The sequence below is a fragment of the Oncorhynchus masou genome, chromosome 4 (assembly GCF_036934945.1).
Source record: "Oncorhynchus masou masou isolate Uvic2021 chromosome 4, UVic_Omas_1.1, whole genome shotgun sequence".
Taxonomy (NCBI): domain Eukaryota; kingdom Metazoa; phylum Chordata; class Actinopteri; order Salmoniformes; family Salmonidae; genus Oncorhynchus; species Oncorhynchus masou.
The window spans coordinates 10733282-10751045 of NC_088215.1; the positions used below are offsets into that span (position 1 = coordinate 10733282).

At 46.5% G+C, this 17764-nt stretch overlaps 1 protein-coding gene across 3 annotated transcripts in view; it reads left to right on the forward strand.

Moving 5' to 3' along the window:
* Positions 1 to 1741: 1741 nt before the first annotated feature.
* The window catches only part of LOC135523737 (rab11 family-interacting protein 4A-like), a 31533-nt gene continuing 15510 nt past the window's right edge, over positions 1742 to 17764 (forward strand). The window contains exon 1 of one of the 3 annotated variants that reach the window (XM_064950612.1): positions 1742 to 2189. In XM_064950612.1, the coding sequence (XP_064806684.1) occupies positions 2109 to 2189 (81 nt within the window). In that variant the 5' untranslated portion in view covers positions 1742 to 2108. The remainder of the gene's footprint in view (positions 2190 to 17764) is intronic. The other 2 variants (XM_064950601.1, XM_064950619.1) reach the window with 2 other exon arrangements.

The following is a 17764-nucleotide window of genomic DNA, read 5'->3' on the forward strand; positions in this document are numbered from 1 at the left end:
AATACAATACGCCAGTCTCACCCAGGTAGACCTGAATAGAATGTGAAAGAAGGCCAGCCCTCTGACAAATTGCATATAAAGAGGAAGGCAGGCAGGTAGATGCACAAGACACCATAGTGACAACAGCATTACCACAGACAGGTGCTAGTGCTACCACAGTGAGATGCTATCGGTTGGAGCTAGGAAGAACAGGGAGATTTACATGGCATAGTTCGGTTGAATTTTGCAACAGAAAGGCTGCTGTATAGGTAAAAGAGTCCTTCGAAGTGTACCGCACTCTAAATGATAACTCTGATTCATCAAATTCCACATGCTGACCGCAAGGCACTGCAGAGGGTGGTACGCACAGCCGAACGCACCATTGGGTGCACACAGTCTGCCCTCCAGGACATCTACAACACCAGGTGTTGCAGGAAGGCCAAGAAGATCATCAGGGACCTGAGCCACGGCCCAGCTTCCATCACTCTGACGCGGGCAGTACTGGAGCATCATGGCAAAAACTGACTGGCCAATAACTTCTACCCCCCTGGGACACAGCCTGACTCTATCCTTCTACTACCCCTGCCGGAGTCAACTTATTATGCTGTGAGACAGTTGGGCTCAGCAGGCTCAGACTGTGTGGGTTTAACATTAGGCTGCTGGGCCCTGGGAGAGGGAGAGGGGGAGGTGCATGGAGGAGGGGAGCTGGGGAGGAGAGGTATAGAGGAGATTGGGGAGGTGATAATGCGAGAGGGAGGTGTTAAGGATGTAACTGTGTTGTGGTGTTGGCCTTTTGGGATCCGCTGTTGTTGACTTAAATATACTCAAATATTAATTTATTTTATTAGCTTTATTTAACTAGGCAAGTCAGTTTAAGAACAAATTCTTGTTTACAATGATGGCCTAAACCGGCCAAACCAAGACGGCGCTAGACCAATTGTGCGCCACCCAAGGGACTCCCAAACACCGCCGGTTGTGATACAGCCTGGAATCGAACCAGGGTCTGTAGGGACGCCTCAAGTATTGAGATGCAGTGCCTTAGACCACTGCACCACTCAGGAGCCCCAGGCTATCAGGAAGGGAAGGAAGGAGGAGAGAAGCCTCAGCCTTCCCCTCTCTTAGGGGTTAGGGGATCTGGGGAGGTTGGTGGGGTGGAGAGTTCATCACCAGATCTCAAAGTCCATTGTTCCAGTGGAGTGTGTGAGTAACGGAGCGTGTGTGTGTTTTGTGTGTGTGTCACTCTGTCTTTTTTAGACGTTAGTTTCTTTTGCTCTTCCACTGACAGTCTGTAGCCTACCGTCTATCTCCCTCGGTCTGAAATACAATTTCTCGCCATTCACTCTTCCCCTCATCTCTCTCGCTCTCTCTCTCTCTCTCATATACCCACACAGAAGCTCAAATATGCAAACAACTTTTTATACACCTGCTTGGGACACCTGACACTCTCTCAAATCCTCAAACCCACACAGAACTCCATCGCTCCACTTTTCAGGTTTTGAACCTGTAGATAAATGTGCCGTGTCATTGGATGAGACCGTTTGAGTGGAGATAGCATGTCACTTCCCGCCTCTCGTAAAGCGGCTCTGTTCTATGGAAGAGAGGCAGGGCAGGTCTCTCTCTCTCTCTCTCTCTCTCTCTCTCTCTCTCTCTCTCTCTCTCTCTCTCTCTCTCTCTCTCTCGCTCTCGCTCTCTCTCTCGGGGCCAGCTCAGCTGAAGCCAGTTGCTCAGCAACAACCCAGGGAGGAGGGGGGAGTGGCCTAATCTCAACAACTGTTGCCAGAACTGAGCTCCCTCTGTGTGAATGTGAGCCAGCCGGAGAGCGAACAACAAATGAGTGTGTGTGAGAGAGTTGCTGCATCTATGCATGTGTGTGAGAGAGTGAGGTAGTTGCAGTGTGTGTGAGTCGTGCTCTCACAGAGGAGCTAAGCCAGCCAGCACAGTTTTAGAGGCTCTGAAAGAGCACTCTCTCCTCTCCTCCTTTTCTCTCCCTCTTTTTCTGGACAACACTGATCCAAAAGACTGCCATTGGACTATCTAAACCCCTACCACTTTCTGTACTGATCTGGCTTCACCTGTGTGTGTAAGAAGAAAGGCAGAGGACTTAGCCCTTGGTTTGAAGGGCGAGTTGGATGACTTCTGCAGATGAGGGCTTGGCCGGTGGAGTGTTGGGCCAGGGGGACCACCATGGCTCCCCTCAAATAATGGATGGGGTAAGAGACAGAGCCTCTTTGCTACGGGACGGGGGTAGGGAGACAGAGGGGTAGAAGGATAAGCGAGAAGGATCTGGGGCAGAGGTTAGAGGTTGGGGGATCTGGGAGTGTGGAGAGTTCAGCACCAGAGCTCAAAGTCCATTGTTCCAGTGTGAGTGACGGAGAGTGTGTGTTTTGTGTGTGTGTCTGCGTATGACCCTTTCTCTCTCTTACTCTCTTTCTGTCACTCTGTCTTTTTCAGACATTAGTTTATTTTGCTCTTTCTTCCACTGACAGTTTGTAGGCTACCGTCTATCTCTCTTAACAAAATACAATTAATCACCATTCACTCTTCATCTCTCGCCTCCCTCTCTGACCAGCCAGCCCTGGATTTCAATTAATCCCATTACAATCAGAGGAGGGGTGAACCGAGACAGCACCCAGCCACCGGCTGTACACACACACACACACACACACAGAGAGAGAGAGTTTTTAAGTGTACAATATGGGCTGAGGCTTAATGTTGTCCACTCCGGCTGTGTAACTTAGCTTCTCTCACACAGTGAGAAAGGAGAAGTTTATCCCACACAACAATGTGTCAAAAAAGGAAGTCTTACATTCAAGCTGTCGGAATGGATGATAGGGTTTCACAATGTTTGAGTTTCCTTGATCAGTACCTGTGACTTTGTCAATATAATTACCGACATGTTGTAATTGTGGTCTCAGTTTCACAGAAAAGCGGAAAGGTGTCTGTTTATCATACGGTAGATAGCTAGTTTCTCTCACAGTGACATGTGACATGGCTAGCCGTATCTGTTTGAATAAGACGGCTCATGTTCTGTAACAAAACATTACGTAATGAGATGTGTCCTCTTCTTCTGATAGCTGATAGGCCTGATAGGCCTATCTGTCTAATACTGTATTTTTATCTGGGCAGGAATAACTACACTAAACAAAAATATAAACGCAACATGTAAAGTGTTGGTCCCATGTTTCAAGAGCTGTAATAAAAGATCCCAGAAATGTTCCATATGCACAAAAAGCGTATTTCTCCCAAATGTTGTGAACAAATTTGTTTACCTCCCTGTTAGTGAGCATTTCTCATTTGCCAAGATAATTCATCCACCTGACAGGTGTGGCATATCAAGAAGCTGATTAAACAGCATTATTATTACACAGGTGCACCTTGATAATAAAAGGCCACTCTAAAATGTGCAGTTTTGTCACATAACACAATACAACAGATGTCTCAAGTTGAGGGAGCGTGCAATTGGCATGCTGACTGCAGGAATGTCCACCAGAGCTGTTGCCAGAGAATTAAATGTTCTCTACCATAAGCCGCCTCCAACGTCGTTTTTAGAGAATTTGGCAGTAAGTCCAACCGTAGACCACGTGTGGGCGAGCGGTTTGCTGATGTCAACATTGTGAACAGATTGCCCCATGGTGGCAGTAGGGTTATGGTATGGGTATGCATAAGCTACAGACAATTTAATCGATGGCAATTTGAATGCACAAAGATACCGTGACGAGATCCTGAGGCCCATTGTCGTGCCATTCATCCGCTGCCATCACCTCATGTTTCAGCATGATAATGCACGGCCCCATGTCGCAAGGATCTTTACACAATTCCTGGAAGGTAAAAATGTCCCAGTTCTTCCATGGCCTGCAAACTCACCAGACATGTCACCCATTGAGCATTTTTTGGGTGTTCTATATCGACGTGTATGACAGCTTGTTCCAGTTCCTGCCAACATCCAGCAACTTCACACAGCCATTGAAGAGGAGTGGGACAACATTCCACAGGCCACAATCAACAGCCTGATCAACTCTATACAACTCTGCATGAGACAAACGGTGGTCACACCAGATACTGACTGGTTTTCTGACCCATGCCCCTACCTATGTGACCAACAGATGCATATCTGTATTCCCAGTCATGTGAAATCCATAGATTAGTGTCAAATAAATGTATTCAAATTGACTGATTTCCTTATATGAACTATAACTCAGTAAAATCATTTAAATTGTTGCATGTTGCGTTTATATTTTTGATCAGTATAGATAATAGTCACGGTCATTATAGACACTGACCCAGGATGAATGGTCTATAATCCACTCAAAACAATAATTCCTCTTGAACTTTAAACAGTTCATGTGTGTATGTGTGTGTGCTTACATGCATTTTTGTGTCCGTAAGTGTGTCTACTGGTGGGGGTCGTTCTAACGGCTGAGAGCTGAATGTGTTACCAGGCTGATAGAAGGGAGCTGAGAGGGGCTGGGTCAGTGATACCTGCTGTGTGTTAGTGCTGTCCTATTAAATACTATTAAACGATGTAAGCCACACTTCCCTTAGATGTAGAGGAGAGTCTGGATAGTATGGAGAACTAGCCAATACTGACAGAAGGTAAAACACTCCACAGAAAAACAATGGACTTTATTATCTAAAGTTCATGGCACCAAAGTAATATTATATTAAAGACATGGCACCTCTCTATCACTTTCCACTCTCCATTCCAAGGGCATTTTTAGCACGGCTTTTCTGAACCCTGATATGGCCTGTCTCCATTATGGAGTCAATATCAGGGCTTTATTCTGGTAGTTGGGGTTGGTTTTGTTTTGATATGAAACAACTGCCTCTAACTGGTTTGTTTGAACATGACCAGGGCCCAGTTGCTCAACACTTGTTGCTCAATGTCAACAGGTTTAACACCATGAGGACAAATGGATGGCCAGCATGTTGATGACACTGTAATATGACTCCTAGGGCACTGATACTAGGGAATATTACACAGACTACATTGGCTCTCTCACCCTCTCTTTATCTGTCTCGAGTATGCGTTCCTGAAATACTCTGTCAGATAGTCAGGATGACCGACCCATACCAAGGATACCTTTTATCTATCTGACACGCATGCATGCACGCACGCATGCACGCACGCATGCACGCGCACACACACACACACACACACACACACACACACATACGGTACACACACAAAATAAAACACACACACATACCCTACTCAACATAACCCCTGAAACTCCCCAGTATAAAACTTGAAATCTCACACCCCAGCCTAATCCTAGTCCTGCCTTGAGGGAAAAAAAACAGCTGAGGGAAATGTCACCACAGGGCCGTCCAGCCCGTGTGGCACAGAGACACAAACACATGTTTGTTCCTACCTGACTCTTCAGGGAACAGGTAGCTGATTAGGTTACTAGGAATGTTCTCCAGGACAAAGGAATGGAGAACATTTTTTTACTAGGAAACCCAATACAGCCAATTGGGTTGATACAGGGATACAGGGACACTCTGGAAAACACAGGACAGGAAACACTCTAGGGTGGATGTGGGTGTGTGAAATGGGTCCTTCCTATCGTCGAAGATAAAGCGTGTGTTTGTTTGAAACCCACACCCTGAAAATGTGACAGATCAATGGCACATAATGAATGGTGGTTTGGAGAAGCTGAGTCCACAGAGAGACGCGAGGACCTACTACTGTACAGGTGTCCTAGAACAAGTATACAGGAGCGGCTGTCAGAGGTTGTGTGTATGAGGGTATGTGTCCATTTTTAAGTGTTTGTGTGTGTCTATAGTTTGTGTCAGCACGTGCCTCACGCATTTCTGTTTGTGTCTGTGTGTGTCTCAGTAGCCGAAACCTGAAGTGCTTATAGAGACTTCTAGTGATTACTTTACAGAATGTTGCTGGATTATGAGTCATCAGTTCCTGTTCTCTTCTGACTCTCAGGTTTTACTCCGTCTGTGACTGTGTGGGCTGAGAGTCTCTCCATTGCTGCAAGAGGTTGAATCATAAAGATCCAAAACACACACATAGGAAACACTGGAAATAACCTCAGCTGTACTCAGAGAAGGAAACATACTGACTAAACAGTTAACACATAGGCCTACTGGTAAAGGACAGTAGAATATATTGCAATATTGTTTAGTGACTGCACAGGTAGACTCCATTGTGTTGGAGAGAGCACTTGAATCAAATGCCGGCTGCTGAGTTAGAGTGTAAGACAGAGATAAAGAGACTGAAAAGCGCTCTGCATTGCGTCAACAGTATGAGATTTGGTTCGTATCTTCGCAAGCACAGTCAGAGAAACACCAGCAAAGACACAGTATGGCTCTCTCTCTTTCCTTCACTGTCTCTCACTCTCCCAGTCTATCTTTTTTACCCTCCCTCTTGGTCTCTCTCTCCCCCACTCCTGTTTCTGCTGACACACACAAAATCAAAGCCTCCTCTGTTGAAGTTCGCCAGTCAATGTCTGTCCCAGTGGGTGGCTGCACATACCTGCTGCTCTCTCTTGCTCTCTTTCTCTCACTCGCTTTCTCTCGCTCTCTCGCTCGCTTTCTCTCGCTTTCACTCTCTCCGTCTCTCATCTCTCCAACATACCCAATATCCATAAAAGATCATCCAGACTTTAATCCAATGAATAATTATCCAGACTATCTGAATATTTCCCATCTCTGGACCACGGGAGGGAGAGATGCAGATGGTGGGAAAATGATAGGAGCCAGGGTAGAATACATGGTATAGCTAAATGATCCTTTCAGATTTCCCATGCAGAAGTTGAGAGGAGGTAATACGACGTAATACGATGTCTCGTTCTGTCTCGTTCTCTTAGGCTGTAGAAGGAGAAGAGAGAGTGGAAACATTGCCAGTGGAAAACTTGTCCTTAGGCATTAAGTATAGTATAGCATATATACCTTGTTGTTATGGTGAGATGTTGGCCTGCATCATGCTCACTGTTCAGTCATGATGAAGCAGCTTCTTAAACCATCTCCCATCCTCTTCCTTCTTCCTCAGTCAATAGTAGTGTGAACTGCATGGTCATCCAGATGATTGCCTACTGGACCTGGGCTGCAGATCAATGACATGTCCAGTGCTCAAATGTTATTGACCTTCAGCACCAAATAGGATCAGAGAGGGAGTAGTCCATTTTATTCATTAGTCTTAGGAGCAGTGTTGTCTCTCCACTTAAAAGAAACTTAGTCCTGGGAAAAAGGTAGTTGTCGATCAATTTTGTTTTAAGGCTTTTCCAATATTATTAATGTTTACATGACATTTGCGAGAGAATTAGAGTGAGAGAGAAAGATGTGTGAAAGTGGCGACTACAACTTTCTGTTTGAGCAGGATGAATGTAGCCCAAATTCATCCCATGTGTGTGTTAACATATTAATGTTATCTCGCCATACTCTGAACAGATGTTGCTTTAAAATGGAAATGTCTCTTTTCCACTAACTTGCTGAATTTTGCTGAACTATTATCAATGTATTTTCCAAGGTTTGTGTGCCAACATGCTGTAAATATCTTGGACATGTTTGACTACGTATTTGCATGAATATCATTGAATATCATGCTGCATTATACTGGGAACTAAAGTTGAGATGATTCAGAAGTGTTATAGAAGTGTACTTTACTGTTGTATAACACATACATATACAGTGCAGGTGTACTATCTTAATTGATCACTGTTGTGAGAGCGGGAAATGCAAGTTGTAGTGTATTCAAGTTTTAAGAAGGCGTCTAAAGTTAGTAATTTCCACTTTAACATGTCAGACTTGACTTATCCAAACAAAAAATGTGTCAACCCCTAAAAACGTGTCCATTAATTGTAACCATCGGGTTCTTGGTCACTCCCCGATTGCTCAGTTTTGCCAGACGGACAGCTCTAGGAATTGTCTTGGTGGTTCTAAACTTCTTCCATTTAAGAATGATGGAGTCCACTGTGTTCTTGGGGACCTTCAATGCTATAGACATTTTTGGTATCCTTCCCCAGATCTGTGCCCCGACACAAACCTGTCTCAGGGATCTATGGACAATTCCTTCGACCTCATGGCTTGGTTTTTGCTCGGACATGCACTGTCAACTGTGGGACATTACATAGACAGGTGTGTGCCTTTCCAAATCATGTCCAATCAATTGAATTTACCACAGGTGGACTCCAATCAACTTGTCAAAACATCTCAAGGATGATCTATGGAAACAGGATGCAACTGAACTCAATTTTGAGTCTCATATGAAAAAGGGTCTGAATACTTATGTAAATAAGGTATTACATTTACATTTACATTTAAGTCATTTGGCAGACGCTCTTATGCAGAGCGACTTACAAATTGGTGAATTCACCTTATGACATCCAGTGGAACAGCCACTTTACAATAGTGCATCTAAATCATTTAAGGGGGGGTGAGAAGGATTACTTTATCCTATCCTAGGTATTCCTTAAAGAGGTGGGGTTTCAGGTGTCTCCGGAAGGTGGTGATTGACTCCGCTGTCCTGGCGTGGTGAGGGAGTTTGTTCCACCATTGGGGGGCCAGAGCAGCGAACAGTTTTGACTGGGCTGAGCGGGAACTGTACTTCCTCAGTGGTAGGGAGGCAAGCAGGCCAGAGGTGGATGAACGCAGTGCCCTTGTTTGGGTGTAGGGCCTGATCAGAGCCTGGAGGTACTGCGGTGCCGTTCCCCTCACAGCTCCGTAGGCAAGCACCATGGTCTTGTAGAGGATGCGAGCTTCAACTGGAAGCCAGTGGAGAGAGCGGAGGAGCGGGGTGACGTGAGAGAACTTGGGAAGGTTGAACACCAGACGGGCTGCGGCGTTCTGGATGAGTTGTAGGGGTTTAATGGCACAGGCAGGGAGCCCAGCCAACAGCAAGTTGCAGTAATCCAGACGGGAGATGACAAGTGCCTGGATTAGGACCTGCGCCGCTTCCTGTGTGAGGCAGGGTCGTACTCTGCGGATGTTGTAGAGCATGAACCTACAGGAACGGGCCACCGCCTTGATGTTAGTTGAGAACGACAGGGTGTTGTCCAGGATCACGCCAAGGTTCTTAGCGCTCTGGGAGGAGGACACAATGGAGTTGTCAACCGTGATGGCGAGATCATGGAACGGGCAGTCCTTCCCCGGGAGGAAGAGCAGCTCCGTCTTGCCGAGGTTCAGCTTGAGGTGGTGATCCGTCATCCACACTGATATGTCTGCCAGACATGCAGAGATGCGATTCGCCACCTGGTCATCAGAAGGGGGAAAGGAGAAGATTAATTGTGTGTCGTCTGCATAGCAATGATAGGAGAGACCATGTGAGGTTATGACAGAGCCAAGTGACTTGGTGTATAGCGAGAATAGGAGAGGGCCTAGAACAGAGCCCTGGGGGACACCAGTTGTGAGAGCGCGTGGCGAGGAGACAGATTCTCGCCACGCCACCTGGTAGGAGCGACCTGTCAGGTAGGACGCAATCCAAGCGTGGGCCGCGCCGGAGATGCCCAACTCGGAGAGGGTGGAGAGGAGGATCTGATAGTTCACAGTATCGAAGGCAGCCGATAGGTCTAGAAGGATGAGAGCAGAGGAGAGAGAGTTAGCTTTAGCAGTGCGGAGCGCCTCCGTGATACAGAGAAGAGCAGTCTCAGTTGAATGACTAGTCTTGAAACCTGACTGATTTGGATCAAGAAGGTCATTCTGAGAGAGATAGCGGGAGAGCTGGCCAAGGACGGCACGTTCAAGAGTTTTGGAGAGAAAAGAAAGAAGGGATACTGGTCTGTAGTTGTTGACATCGGAGGGATCGAGTGTAGGTTTTTTCAGAAGGGGTGCAACTCTCGCTCTCTTGAAGACGGAAGGGACGTAGCCAGCGGTCAGGGATGAGTTGATGAGCGAGGTGAGGTAAGGGAGAAGGTCTCCGGAAATGGTCTGGAGAAGAGAGGAGGGGATAGGGTCAAGCGGGCAGGTTGTTGGGCGGCCGGCCGTCACAAGAAGCGAGATTTCATCTGGAGAGAGAGGGGAGAAAGAGGTCAGAGCACAGGTTAGGGCAGTGTGAGCAGAACCAGCGGTGTCGTTTGACTTAGCAAACGAGGATCGGATGTCGTCGACCTTCTTTTCAAAATGGTTGACGAAGTCATCTGCAGAGAGGGAGGAGGGGGGGGAGGGGGAGGAGGATTCAGGAGGGAGGAGAAGGTGGCAAAGAGCTTCCTAGGGTTAGAGGCAGATGCTTGGAATTTAGAGTGGTAGAAAGTGGCTTTAGCAGCAGAGACAGAGGAGGAAAATGTAGAGAGGAGGGAGTGAAAGGATGCCAGGTCCGCAGGGAGGCGAGTTTTCCTCCATTTCCGCTCGGCTGCCCGGAGCCCTATTCTGTGAGCTCGCAATGAGTCGTCGAGCCACGGAGCGGGAGGGGAGGACCGAGCCGGCCTGGAGGATAGGGGACATAGAGAGTCAAAGGATGCAGAAAGGGAAGAGAGGAGGGTTGAGGAGGCAGAATCAGGAGATAGGTTGGAGAAGGTTTGAGCAGAGGGAAGAGATGATAGGATGGAAGAGGAGAGAGTAGCGGGGGAGAGAGAGCGAAGGTTGGGACGGCGCGATACCATCCGAGTAGGGGCAGTGTGGGAAGTGTTGGATGAGAGCGAGAGGGAAAAGGATACAAGGTAGTGGTCGGAGACTTGGAGGGGAGTTGCAATGAGGTTAGTGGAAGAACAGCAACTAGTAAAGATGAGGTCGAGCGTATTGCCTGCCTTGTGAGTAGGGGGGGAAGGTGAGAGGGTGAGGTCAAAAGAGGAGAGGGGTGGAAAGAAGGAGGCAGAGAGGAATGAGTCAAAGGTAGACGTGGGGAGGTTAAAGTCGCCCAGGACTGTGAGAGGTGAGCCGTCCTCAGGAAAGGAGCTTATCAAGGCATCAAGCTCATTGATGAACTCTCCGAGGGAACCTGGAGGGCGATAAATGATAAGGATGTTAAGCTTGAAAGGGCTGGTAACTGTGACAGCATGGAATTCAAAGGAGGCGATAGACAGATGGGTAAGGGGAGAAAGAGAGAATGACCACTTGGGAGAGATGAGGATCCCGGTGCCACCACCCCGCTGACCAGAAGCTCTCGGGGTGTGCGAGAACACGTGGGCGGACGAAGAGAGAGCAGTAGGAGTAGCAGTGTTATCTGTGGTGATCCATGTTTCCGTCAGTGCCAAGAAGTCGAGGGACTGGAGGGAGGCATAGGCTGAGATGAACTCTGCCTTGTTGGCCGCAGATCGGCAGTTCCAGAGGCTACCGGAGATCTGGAACTCCACGTGGGTCGTGCGCGCTGGGACCACCAGATTAGGTGGCCGCGGCCACGCGGTGTGGAGCGTTTGTATGGTCTGTGCAGAGAGGAGAGAACAGGGATAGATAGACACATAGTTGACAGGCTACAGAAGAGGCTACGCTAATGCAAAGGAGATTGGAATGACAAGTGGACTACACGTCTCGAATGTTCAGAAAGTTAAGCTTACGTAGCAAGAATCTTATTGACTAAAATGATTGAAATGATACAGTACTGCTGGAGTAGGCTAGCTGGCAGTGGCTGCGTTGTTGACTTTGTAGGCTAGCTGGCAGTGGCTGCGTTGTTGACACTACACTAATCAAGTCGTTCCGTCGAGTGTAATAGTTTCTACAGTGCTGCTATTTGGGGGCTAGCTGGCTAGCTAGCAGTGTTGATTACGTTACGTTACGATAATAGAACGACAATAGCTGGCTAGCTAACCTAGAAAATCGCTCTAGACTACACAATTGTCTTAGATACAAAGACGGCTATGTAGCTAGCTAGCTACGATCAAACAAATCAAACCGTTGTACTGTAATGAAGTGAAATGAAAATGTGATACTACCTGTGGAGCGAAGCGGAATGTTGACCGGGTTGTTGAAGTTCTATTCGGTAGACGTTGGCTAGCTGTTGGCTAGCTAGCTAGCAGTATCTCCTACGTTAAGGACGACAAATAGCTGGCTAGCTAACCTCGGTAAATTAAGATAATCACTCTAAGTCTACACACTCTAAACTACACAATTATCTTGGATACGAAGACAGCAAAGACAACTATGTAGCTAGCTAACACTACACTAATCGAGTCGTTCAGTTGAGTGTAATAGTTTCTACAGTGCTAGTAGACGGTGGACGTTAGCTAGCTGCTGGGCAGATAGCAGTGTAGACTACGTTAGGACGACGAAATACGATAATTACGCAATTATCTTTGATACAAAGACGGCTATGTAGCTAGCTAAGAAGAAATTGCTAAGATTAGACAAAGATTAGACAAATCAAACCGTTGTACTATAATGAAATGTAATGAAAATGTAATGAAAAGTTATACTACCTGCGGACCGAAGTGTAGATGTGACCGCTCGCTCCAACCCAGGTATTTCTGTTTTTTATTTTTAATGTATTTGCTAACATTTCTAATAACCTGTTTTCACTTTGTCATTATGGGGTATTGGGTTTAGATTGATGAGGATTTTTATTTATGTAATCTGTTTTAGAATAAGGCTGTAACGTAACGAAATGTGTGACAAAGTCAAGGGATCTGAATATTTCTGAATGCACTCTACGTATAAAATTAGTAAAACAGTATGTAAACATTATTAAGGTGACTACTGTTCCATTATTAAAGTGACCAGTGATTCCGTGTCTATGTTCATAGGGCAGCAGCCTCTAAGGTGCAGGGTTGAGTAACCAGGTGGTAGCCGGCTAGTGATGGCTATTTAACAATCTGATGGCCTTGAGATAGAAGCTATTTTACAGTCTCTTGGTCCCAGCTTTCATGCACCTGTACTGACCTCGCATTCTGGATGATAGCGGGATGAACAGGCCGTGGCTTGGTTGGTTGATGTCCTTGATGATCTTTTTGGTCTTCCTATGACATCAAGTGCTGTTGGAGTCCTTGAGGGCAGGCGGTATGTTGGGCACACCGCACCACCCTCTGGAGAGCCCTGCATTTGCGGGCGGTGCAGTTTCCGTACCAGGCGGTACAGGATGCTCTCAATTGTGCATAATGTGCTCCAGCAACTTAGACTATCCCTAGCGACCTTTATTGTTCAAACTAGAACCCATAACAAATGTATGATGAATGTTTTGTCTTTTTGCGTTTCACCATTTCCAACACCAAACATTACCCAAGAGCTAGTATGGCATCCATATTACACAGTACTCTATAGTTATTACAATTACACCATAGTTATACTGTAGTAAGAGGAGTGTCAACACGACAGGAAACTTGTCTTCAGATTCCCCCCCCCTCTAAGTTTCTGTTGGCCAGATGGAACTTAGGTAATTGTGAGTCTTAGTCATTCCCATGGTTGGTGAAGCTGGTGTCAAGCCTCATGCCTCAATTGTAAATTTCATCTTTCATCCTCCCACTCTATCTCAGTTTTTCCCCCTTCTCTCTCTCTCTTTCTCTCTCTCTATTTCTTTCTCCATCCTCCCACTCTATCTCAGTTTTTCCCCCTTCTCTCTCTCTATTTCTTTCTCCATCCTCCCACTCTATCTCAGTTTTTCCCCCTTCTCTCTCTCTCTTTCTCTCTCTCTATTTCTTTCTCCATCCTCCCACTCTATCTCAGTTTTTCCCCCTTCTCTCTCTCTATTTCTTTCTCCATCCTCCCACTCTATCTCAGTTGTTTCCCCTTCTCTTTCTCTCTCTCTTTCTCTCTCTCTCTATTCCTTTCTTTTCTTTCTCCACGTTGGTTCAACGTCATTTTATTGTGTGGGCCCAGTGGGATATCATGTGTGAAAGTAGTCGCTACATCTGCCCAAGTCTGCTTCAGCCAGATGAATCTAGTCTAGATTCATCCCATATGTGTATTAATATATTCATGTTATCTCAAAATACTCTGAACAGATGGTGCTTTAAAATGTAAATGTAATTTTCCCACTAACATCAACTTGCTGACGTGACCAAACTATATTCATCAGTGTTTTTCCAAGAAAAACTCTGGAGGTTTGTGTGACAACATGTTGGAAATAGCATAGAAGTGTTTGCATGTATTTGCATGAGTATAATTTGACTGTGGGTCCAGCTAAGAATATGTGGATGCTAATGCTCTTGCGTAACTGATGAACTGATATTAGTACAGGAACTAATATCATACATTAAGTTAGTTGAGATGGATTCCGTAATGTTTTACAGATATACTGTTGAATATCACAAACACACCTTGTACATGCACTGTAGATGCTTGTTGCTTAGTGGTAATTGTTGTTAAGGTGCTCCAGTAAGTGTGTCTGCCCAGCAATTTTATTGTTCAAACTTGAAGCCATAAAAAATTAATGATGTATGTTTTTTGTTTTGCATTTCACCATGCCCGATACCACCCACAGCATTACCCAAGAGCTATGGTATGACACACCATATTACCACACAGTGTAGGTTAAACATCCCACGGTCATTAGACTGACACCCTATTTCCCTTTCGTCCCTCCCTCTAAGTTTCTGTTCATTGGCTAAGTCAATCCCATGGCTGGTGTCAAGCCTCATGCCTCTATCTCAGTTTCTCCCCCTTTCTCTCTGACTCTCTCTCCCTCTTTCTCTCATCCCTCTCTGTCCAGCTCTGTGATCTCTCCACTCTGTTCTCCCTCAGTGGGTGTGTGACTGGAGGGGAAGAGCAGTTCCTTTCTTTCTCTCCCCTTCCTTTCTCTCTCCCTGTCTTTTCCCTCTCTCATGTCCTCTCCTCTAGTGCACTGGATGTGAATAATAGATGGCTCTACCGATCCTCCTCTCAGAGATCCATGCTGTTCTCTCTCTCTCTCTCTCTCTCTCTCTCTCTCTCTCTCTCTCTCTCTCGCAGCACACAAACCCAATGTCTGCAGGAGCACCTTCTGGTTAATAGTAATGATTTGGCATGACTGTATCTAGCGCTTCTCTGCTGTCCAAAGCACTTTATATTGTAACTCAGTGCTTGCACCACCGATGTGGAGCCATTTCTCATTCTCTCTTTTTGTGCAGCACTATCACCCACCTGGCAACCATCTCTCAGTAACTCTCATTCTCCTCTACCTGCGATATGACAGCAACTGACACTGACCTCACTTTAGTACCTATTGTCCCTGTGACACACAATCCCACGTCTGTAGGAGCCTCTAGTGTTTTTATATTAGTGTAGATAAAGAAAAGGGGATGAGGAGAAGAAGAAATCTTTAGACTATTGATATGCATCCCTTAAAATAGAATTGCTTTCATGTCTGTAGTGTAGATAAAGGTGAGGAGACGTTGACAGGAAGACAGCGTAGACTATTGAGAAGCGTCCTTCTGAATTATCCTCTCTTTAGTCTTTAGACACAAACACAGCATTGCATCGCCCAGAGCTGGAGCCGCTCTACTCTACTGTGTGTAGCAGAGCATCAATAACAGTGATTTTACTGATGGGCATTTCCCTCTCCACTGAGTGAGCAGGCCATGATGAGCCTAATAAAGACGTCCGGCAGGCTGGGTCGGCCGATGACTGAAGGTGTGAGGAGAAATGAGAGAGAGGAGAGTAGAAATGGGAGAGAGAGAAGAGATGGGATGGAGAGGAGAGATGGGAGAGGAGAGATGGGAGAGAGGAGAGATGGAAGACTTACAGTGGGGCAAAAAAGTATTTAGTCAGCCACCAATTGTGCAAGTTCTCCCACTTAAAAATATGAGAGAGGCCTGTAATTTTCATCATAGGTACACTTCAACTATGACAGACAAAATGAGAAAACAAAATCCAGAAAATCACATTGTATGATTTTTTATTTATTTATTTGCAAATTATGGTGGAAAATAAGTATTATGCCTGGTGGCATACCAAGGACTCTTTGGTAATAGAAAAGCCTTCTTCTACTCCATCACCTCTCCCTCTCTTCACACCTTCCAGACCCTGATCTCACTTGGGATGTGTGGAAGTGGAGGAAGAGAGAGAGGGAGAGGGTGGAATGAGTGATGGCCTGGATATAAGGAAACCAGGCCAGAACCCCTGGGTCTTGGGTCTCTCTCAAGTGGTTGGGGGCTTCCCATCTCCCACCTAATCGTTGATTGTAAGTTAGAAAGAGATTGAGAGAGAGTGAGAAAGAGACCAGAGAGAGAGAAAGACATTGAGCAAGAGAGAGATTGAGAGAGAGAGGGAGAGGACTCTAGTTGGAAAAAGCAGAAGGGGCATATAGCAGGAGACAGTGATCAAGTGTACACTACCCCCCGCTCATAAAGCCTGTGCTAACATGGCATCATAAAGAAGAGTGCAACCCCCTCTGGCATTCAAGGCAACACCCAGTGGCTGCTCTGCGGCCATTTGGCTCATTTGGCAACCTCCACAGACATCTATATATAAGGCTCTGACAGCATCCTGGTGCACTTTTGGGAACACAACAAGAACATAGAGATGTGTACTGTAGGTATCCTAGGGATATGTGCCATATAGTGTACTACATAGGGAACAAGGTGCCATTTGAGACGCAGCCTAGATATTCAGTTGTTATGGCCGCCAGGCTTTCCAGGATCAGTTTGTTTGTTGCGCAAGGATCAGGTAGAGAAGCCGTTATTGCCCTTCCTTGACCTGCCCGCTTCCCACACGCACACACTTCTGCACGCACACAAACACACACGCGCTTACGCACACACACGTACGCACACACACGCAGACACACATGCCAACACAACTTAATTGGTGGCATTAGGACATGGTTAGGGAATAGAAAAGCCTTTTTACACTCCATCACCTCATCCCCTCTACATCTCCTCACACCCTCCAGCCCCTGACGTCACCTGGGATGTGTGGAAGCGTGTTGGCCTGGATATAAGGAAATCAGACCAGAGCCCCTGGGTCTCGGTCTCTCCTGGGTCTTGATCTCTCAGGTTGTTGGGGGCTTCCCATCTCTCACTTGATTTTGAATGGGAAACCAGAGAGAGAGAGCGAGAGGGAGAGTTATAGAGAGAAAGAGGGAGAGAGTTAGAGAGACAGAGAACTCCAGTAAGTGATCCAGAGCTATCAATGTTAGAGAAGAGCAAGAATGGGCATATCCTGGGAGGTGGTGATCAACTGTACCCTCTCTGATGCTCATAAATCTTGTACTAACATGGCACATGGCATTATTAAAGCAGAGTGCAACACCCTCTGGCATTCAAGTAACACCCACTGACTGCTGTGAGGTCATTTGGCAACCTCCACAGACTGTATATATATGGCTCTGACAGCATCCTGGTGCACTTTTGGGAACGCAGTGATGTGTTAGCCCGAGGTAGCCTAGGTATTCAGCTGTTATGGCCGGCAGGCTTTTCAGGAGTAGTTTGTTGTGCAAGGATCCGGTAGAGAAGCCGGTCTCCATACACACACTGCTACACACACACACACACACACACACACACACACACACACACACACACACACACACACACACACACACACACACACACACACACAACTCCACCCCCTCGGCCCCCCCCATTGATCACCCTGTTCCCACTGTTGTCAGAAAGGCTAAGGAGTGACTGGAGGAGTGCCAGCTGAACCCCGTCCAAAACAAACCACTACCCCATCCTTCTCTACCCTGTCTATTCTGACCTAAGCTACCAACTGCTTACTGGCATAAAGGCATTCACCCACCCTGACCAAACTGTCCCAGTCTCTATTGTACTGGACTACCAGTGCTGGGGTGACGCTGTCGGTGTTTGTGTGTGTGTGCGTGCGTGTTTGTGTGAGTGAGTGAGTGAGTGAGTGAGTGAGTGAGTGAGTGAGTGAGTGAGTGAGTGAGAGTATATGTATGTGTGAGTGCGTGTGTGCAGAAGGGGTGTGTGTGTGCCTTCATTTTGTTTGTCTGTCTTTCTGTCCGTCCATCTGCCCTCAACTGAACTTTAAT